Source organism: Epinephelus moara, chromosome 10 (assembly GCF_006386435.1).
Source record: "Epinephelus moara isolate mb chromosome 10, YSFRI_EMoa_1.0, whole genome shotgun sequence".
NCBI lineage: Eukaryota > Metazoa > Chordata > Actinopteri > Perciformes > Serranidae > Epinephelus > Epinephelus moara.
Genome location: NC_065515.1, coordinates 44,415,620 through 44,423,127, shown reverse-complemented (window position 1 = coordinate 44,423,127; position 7,508 = coordinate 44,415,620). Strand labels below are relative to the sequence as shown.

General features: G+C 42.6%; 1 protein-coding gene and 1 long non-coding RNA gene across 2 annotated transcripts in view; one reads left to right on the top strand and one right to left on the bottom strand.

Annotated features, from left to right (window-relative positions):
* LOC126396256 (receptor-type tyrosine-protein phosphatase F-like) overlaps positions 1-7,508 on the top strand; it is a 706,276-nt gene that overhangs the window by 194,423 nt on the left and 504,345 nt on the right. Inside the window, exon 4 of the mRNA XM_050054194.1 lies at positions 1,242-1,383. Coding sequence (XP_049910151.1) covers positions 1,242-1,383 — 142 coding nt within the window. The remainder of the gene's footprint in view (positions 1-1,241; positions 1,384-7,508) is intronic.
* LOC126396258 (uncharacterized) overlaps positions 1-7,508 on the bottom strand; it is a 48,131-nt gene that overhangs the window by 19,163 nt on the left and 21,460 nt on the right. The window lies entirely within an intron of this gene.

Here is a 7,508-nt window from a genome sequence, read left to right as displayed (position 1 = left end):
CTCTCTCTCTCTCTCTCTGTCTCTCTTTCTGTCTCATTGTGTCATACGGATTACTGTTAATTTATTATGCTGATCTGTTCTGTACAACATCTATTGCACGTCTGTCCGTCCTGGAAGAGGGATCCCTCCTCAGTTGCTCTTCCTGAGGTTTCTACCATTTTTTTCCCCAGTTAAAGGGGTTTTTTTGGGGAGTTTTTCCTTATCCGCTGTAAGGGTCCAAAGGACAGAGGGATGTTGTATGCTGTAAAGCCCTGTGAGGCAAATTGTGATTTGTGATATTGGGCTTTATAAATGAAATTGATTGATTGATATGTCCACACATATTATTAAAATTTGGGATTTAAGGGTTGTATTGATGTGTAGCATATTAAAATACTCCAAAAAATGGCCCTACAGCAGGTAAAATTGTAAAGATATGCTCTGGCAGACTTGTTCTATGGTAGGTCATAAAGGATTAAATATTGAGTTAGTCCGTCTTTCTTTGGGCTCTCTACAGATAACTCACTCATTCGACTGAATAGTTTTGGACTGTGGTTTATCAATCCATACCTGATATTCCCTGATCCACTTCCAGCAGTGCTAAACCTGGACTAACCTATTTTTTCTCTTGTGAAGTTTCATAAATAGCTTTGTTAAAGCAACATGTTGCTTGCTAACGTAAGCCTGTTATAGGCATCATTGTGCACTTGACAGTGAAAGAAGGATCTGTTCCTATTTAAAATGTGCACACATTTTTATTCTACAAATGAGTGCTGATTTTGTCTGTTCATATACAACTGCTGCTCAGAGGGATTGTTGACCTTGTTTATGTCAAATTAATTTTAAAATGCACATATTGTGATCTGATTCCTCAAACCACTTGCAAAGGTGATCTTGGATACATTACACAGTCTAACACAAATGCATCCTAATTCTTCCCCAACAAACACTATAACACTATAACATGTCGAATAAACATGCCTACCTTTGAAAATCCCACCACACAGAGCCCTCATGTCTAGAGTGACTTTTTTTTTATTACTTACTTCCTGTAGGAGGCAAACTGAAAAGGATTGTTATTTAAAGACACAACAACATCAAGTGTATTTTTTTACATAACATACCTAAACCTAAACTTCACTCAATCAGGTTGACTTAAGTTTAAAACATTTTTATAACGATACAGTGACTAAGAATGTACTCTACCAAATGGGTGAGCAGAATGCTAAAGGGATAATCCTCCTCTTTTGTCATCTGTCCAGGTGATTGAGTTTGATGACGGCTCAGGCTCTATGCTGCGTATCCAGCCTCTGAGGACCCACCGTGATGAAGCTATCTATGAATGCACAGCAACCAACAGCATGGGAGAGATCAACACCAGTGCCAAGCTCACTGTCTTAGAGGGTAAGACCTGACTACCAGTCTTTTGTCTTCCCTGTGTCACTAATGTTTCATACATGTCATGTCCCCTAGCTGATGTCTCCTACTCATGCCTTCTCTCAGCCTGTCCTCCCTGACTCTGACAACTGACACTGTGTTGCCCTTGTATGCTGGTCATCATGTGTACAGACAACACATTAAGCTCTCATACTGACTCTTTTTCACATGCCTGTTTGTTTTTAGTTTTAACTATTTAGGTCACCTCAATTCAGTTAGAGTGCAAAAACGACCTTTAACAACCAAATGAAGGGAAAAAGATAAGGTACCTCTGACTGTATCTTTTACGGCAACATGGCTGAGTTTATGATGATAAATTAGAAAAATGAAGGCATCTCGAGAAGAGTGATCTGCGAACAGGAGAGCCCGATAGACACCCTTAATGATGAGCAATGAATTTTGCACTAAAAATTGACTGGAGGTCAATTTATAATTGTCTCAACATCTGAAGTTGGAACACGCAACTTTCCGAAGCTGCCCCCTTCCAGCCCGTTACAATGAATGATTGCTATGCAACAGGATCTTTCCAATCAGTTTATTGTCAAGGCATTTCAAGTACACAAGTCAACGGTGTGCTGCGTCATTCACTGAGTTTCAAATGCACTCACCTGTCTGCTTAACACTGTGGTGAAGTTCTCTTCCAAACATTGCAATTCTCTCCCACATTTGTTGCTTCATGTTGACTGTTATTTTTGACTCAAATGTATTTTGGGCTATCACAAAGCACACGTTCAAGCAAACACAAGGTCTCTATGGAAACAGTAGAATTTTAATGCTGTAAAATTTCTTCAAGTGTAGTACATGCCTTAGTGTCTTTCCTTGACTCAGGAAACCTTTTAAGAGATTCTGTCCCTTAAGTAATTTCCTCAGCTAAGGAAAAAGTAAACATTTAGTGTCATACTTTGTCATACTGTGCAACTGGCTGTTGGGGTCAACACATTAGGCTTCACACGGAGGCACCAAAATGTTGGGAACATAAATTTGGGCTTCAGACGGCAGCACCAAATATGTTGGGATCAATATATTAGGTCTCACCAAGAGACACCAAATATGTAGGGATTTAATTGGCTATCGGAAGTAATTAATAATTATTATTAATAATTAATAATCATGTTAAATAATGTGACTTAATTAACATTAAATCACCTCGTGGGGCACCATTCCCGTAAAGGGAAAAATGATAGCCAGTTAAAGATATCAGTCTCATAAAATAGGCTAAACTATTAATTTGGAGTTTGATTAATAATTAAATTAATGACAACAACCAAAATCATCAGTAACGCCTGAAGGATTTCGGAGTTCTTGACGCAGCAGAGGTTGACTATTCATTCACTCTTGTGCAACATTAAACAGACAGCAGGTATGATTCCAAAGAATTATATTTATTCACAAACTAGCAAAGCAAACCAAAACACACAAATTCTAACTAACTATATACAAGCTCGGTGTGTATATGTGTGTGTGTGTGCAAGAGAGAAAAGAGAAAGACTAAGGCGGGTGTGGTGATCAAGGAGCCGTTTGGCCTACAAAACAAAATGGCTGACAAAAGAGAACTACCAAAATGGCTGAATCAAGGCTGGCTTCCGGTCGGGGGAGGTGTTTGTTGGTGTGGTCAGGACAAAGACAAAGGAAAAGAAGCGGGAACTTTGAGATGCCTATTTGGGTGTAGCTCTGTTGAAAGCCTATTTGTTAATGAGTCTGTGTCAATGTGACTTGTGTTGCAAACGACCTGGATTAGTGCAGAGATTGTTTAGTTGTGTGCAAGAATCTGTTTGTGAACAGTATTCGCAACCTAAACACTTAGCTTTGGCGAAGCCAACTAATCAATGACCTAACTGCAAACAATCACAACAATAACTCAATGGCAGCATTAAATCATATACAACAAGTTAAACAGTCTTGCTTAGCCTGTAAAGCTGTGATAAGCTATGCCCAGTTGTTACATTACCGATCATTGAATGGATGGGAGAAAGAGTCACCTGGTGGTGTACTGCTTTGTTAGCTGGCAGAAGAAGGCTGGGAAGATGGTTCCAGGTGCAGTCTTTGTTGGGTCCTTTGTTCCAAAGGTGAAACTGTGAGGAAGCTGGTCGCTCAGGGTTTAGCAGAGTTAGACGCTGGGTGCTAACTCACTTAGTTCCTTGTTGCTGGAAAGCTAGTTGCAAGCAGTTGTGTTTGCGAGAGAGTCTATGATCAATTGCCCTCCCTTTAGTGGTTTGGGGCTATGGAGCAAGGGTTTGGGCCTCTGCTGTTCCAGGCCCAGCCGGAAAGAGGTGTCCACTGTTCAACAGCTGGTGCAAGAGAGATCTGTTGGAAGGGAGCAGATCTTTGCAGGCTTGTGACATCACAGAGTCACATGTCACTGTAAAAGTCCTGTCCAATCAAGTTGTGAGACTTGTGTCTCACTGAGGTGTGAGGTGAGACCTCCTGTGGGGATGGGTGTCACCTAGCTGTCTTTGTTTGGAGAACAAAGAGCATGCAGAGGAAAAAGCCTTTAAATCTCCAGTTTAGATTTTACCAAATGACAAAACATCTGTGGTCCTGTGAATCCCAACATGGCCCAGGTTCTTATGTATATAGAAGATACATTAAGGACTCATCTCCACTCATTCCCAGAACAGACCAATCAGTGAGAATTGGGTAAAAGGAAAATAAATTAAAATACAATAAACAAAAATACATGTACTACTGTTATTACCTGCATCTCTCTCTCTGTCTCTCTCTCTCTCTCTCTCTCTGTCTCATTGTGTCATGCGGATTACTGTTAATTTATTATGCTGATCTGTTCTGTACGACATCTATTGCACGTCTGTCCGTCCTGGAAGAGGGATCCCTCCTCAGTTGCTCTTCCTGAGGTTTCTACCGTTTTTTTTCCCCGTTAAAGGGTTTTTTTTGGGGAGTTTTTCCTTATCCGCTGCGAGGGTCATAAGGACAGAGGGATGTCGTATGCTGTAAAGCCCTGTGAGGCAAATTGTGATTTGTGATATTGGGCTTTATAAATAAAATTGAATTGATTGAAATTGATATATCTTTGCATGAGATAACAGACAGACTCAGACACATCACAGCACAGCCTGCAGCTTAACCCTGAGTTTTCACTTGTATGACATATCTTTGCACACACACTACATTCACATGACATGTAAATTATGTACTTCATTGTATATTACAGAAAGATGTAGTTGCAACGTTATGCTCATATAATTATCACAGTACTTCATATGAAAATGAACTTAAACCAAAACACACCTCGTAGGCTGCTTACTACTAGCAAGGGGCTAAATCTTGCCTGCTTCTTCCGTATCTTCGTCTTCCTTCTTCTTCTGTACATTTACATATTTAATATTTAAGCTGAAGTAGAGCGCTCATATAATGTTTTGCATCTTTTGGCGCTATGCTGGCAAGATGCGTTGATTAATTATAACATGCGGAGCGCTAGGTCTGCAGTAATTAGTTCCACCCTGGAAATACTGCATACCAAAAAACAGGAGGATAAACAAGCCAGTTATACTCCCACCAAATCACATGTGATTTCTTAGAACACTTAAAGAGACATACATACTGTGTAATAAACATTAATTCAAATGCTAGCTATGAACCAACTAATGAACTGATAATGAGTGCAAGATGCTGAGGTCATTAGCCTGCCTCCAGCAATGTAACTGTTTGGTGAATAGGCCTCTCCAGATGCACAGGTTTGGAGGTGCGCCTTCCCTTCTCATCTCGGTTGGAGTCTCTGATAAGCAACTTTAGTCTCCTCACTTTTCCGTCTTTTCCTGGATAGACTTCGACAACCTTTGCCAACTTCCACTGGTTCCTTGGCATAGATTCATCTTTCAGCAGAACGACATCATTGACCTTTGCGTTTCTGCAGGCTTTGATCCACTTCTGTCTGTACTGGAGATTTAGGAGATACTCCTTCTTCCATCGTGACCAGAAGTTGTTGGCTAGGAGTTGAAGTCTAGCAGAGGAAAAGATCTTCATTTACAAACTTCCCGGGGGGACGGGATATGATCGTAGACTAATTGGTCAGGATGTGGTCCGGTGTCAAGGGCTCTGGACTGGATGGATCGTTCAGGTGATCAGTGGTCAGGGGTCTGCTATTTACAACTGCCATGACTTCGTAAAGGAACATTCGTAGGGAGGAGCAGTGAAGTTGCTTGGCTGACTGTTCTAGGATGGATGTCAAGACGCTTCCAATGGTGCGAATTTGTCTCTCCCAGACTCCGTCCATATGACTTAAGGCAGACTTATTGTCTGAGTAGAATCCTCTTAATTGTAGACCAGTCAGTTTCCTGCATGACACGACTGTGTTTCTGGATGCCATTGTGGAAAGCTTTAGCTGGACCAGTTCATTTTTGGTGTATGGAACCTCTGCTGTTTCTTAAAGGATAAAAGTTTTGTCACTTTGTGTATCAAGGAGAGCGTATACAAGATCTTCATGATCAGGCTGACTTGTGTCTGACACCCACACTGGGAGGACTGTGGACGTATGAGTGTCTTTGACATTCTGGACGACTCTATTTGATGTTGCTTCACTGGATGTTCTTGCTGCCTTGTCTTGTGGCCGATTCATCTTCCTGTCTCTCAACCTTTCAGTGGTCTTTGCTCCATCAGACCGTGTTGATATCCTTCCTTCCTTAGTGCGATTATTGTGGAGGCAAGTCGGATGTTTTTTTTCACGTTTCACAGATCTTTCTGTTTTCACAGTCCTTTGACTGACTAACACACTTAAGCAATAGGGGTTGACAAGATGGCGCCAGGGTGCTCGGCTGGCCGTCTGTCGCTCTGCTTTGTGTTTGCTGTATGTTTAGTGATTTACCTGTTCTGTCAAGAGGTGTCGTCTCTCCTCACCTATGATCGCCAGACTCTACTTGAGATTAGAGGCTTCTCCGATCAGCTCAAATATGATCCATTGGTGAACTTTTCTCCACGCCTCGATGAAATCCCTGCGTTCCCGAGGCGTCCTCCACTCCACCCTGCCCGTCAGAGATGTCGGAGAAGACGGGGTAAATGAGGAGGCCTCCGGGTCAGGCTGGAGGCTCACCTAAGGTCTGTTCGTGTGTCGGATTATGGCATTAATCGGTATTTTCTAGATGTTTCCCCTGCCCTGCAATCGTGGAGGATTAGAGCCCGATGGATCCGGCCGGTGCTCCCTGACGCTAGCGGCTCTGACAGCGTCAGCTGTTCGGTGGACCCCGATCAGCTGTTGCTGCCTCCTACCAGCTGGCGTGCTCGGACTGGGAGACGCGGCGTGGACCGTCGGAACCTCCGCACACTGAAGCGTGCTTCACCTTTGGACACTTTTAATCTCCAGTTGGCTTTATTGAATGTGAGATCCGTCACCAATAAGACCTTTTTACTGAATGACTTTTTTGCCTCACGCAAACTGGATTTTATGTTTTTAACTGAAACCTGGCTCCATGAAGGTGATCTTGCTCCTTTTTCGGAGCTCCTTCCCCCTGGATGTAGTTTCCTCAGCTCCCCTCGCACCACCGGCAAAGGTGGAGGACTGGCATCCATATTCAAATCCACCTTTCACGTCCAGCAGTCTCCAGCTGTCAATGGCTCCAGCTTTGAGCTCCAACTCTTTGAGGTAAAAATCCCCATGACTGTTCTCTGTGCTGTGGTCTATCGCCCACCGAAATTTAACAAAGACTTTATACAGGACTTTGCAAACTTTGTGTCGGGTATTATTCTTAAGTATGACCATGTTTTAATTGTCGGCGATTTTAATGTGCATGTCTGCTGTGAGACCAGACCGCTGGTCAGAGACTTTTTGAATCTAATTGACTCTCTTAATCTCATGCAGTCTGTTTCGGAGCCGACGCACGATAAAGGCCATATTCTGGATCTTGTACTGTCATATGGACTGAATGTACATATAACTGAAATCTGCCACACACTCTTATCCGACCATCTACCTGTTCTATTTTCCATCTCACTACCTACACCCTCCAACACGGACTCCGCGCCCGTTCGCCGTCTCCGTGTTCTTAATTCTTCGACTCCTCTGCAGTTCTCTGCCGCCTGGAAAGACTCGTATTCTCTGGATGACTTTGGCGACCTCAGTGTGGATGTTTGTATGAAGTTGT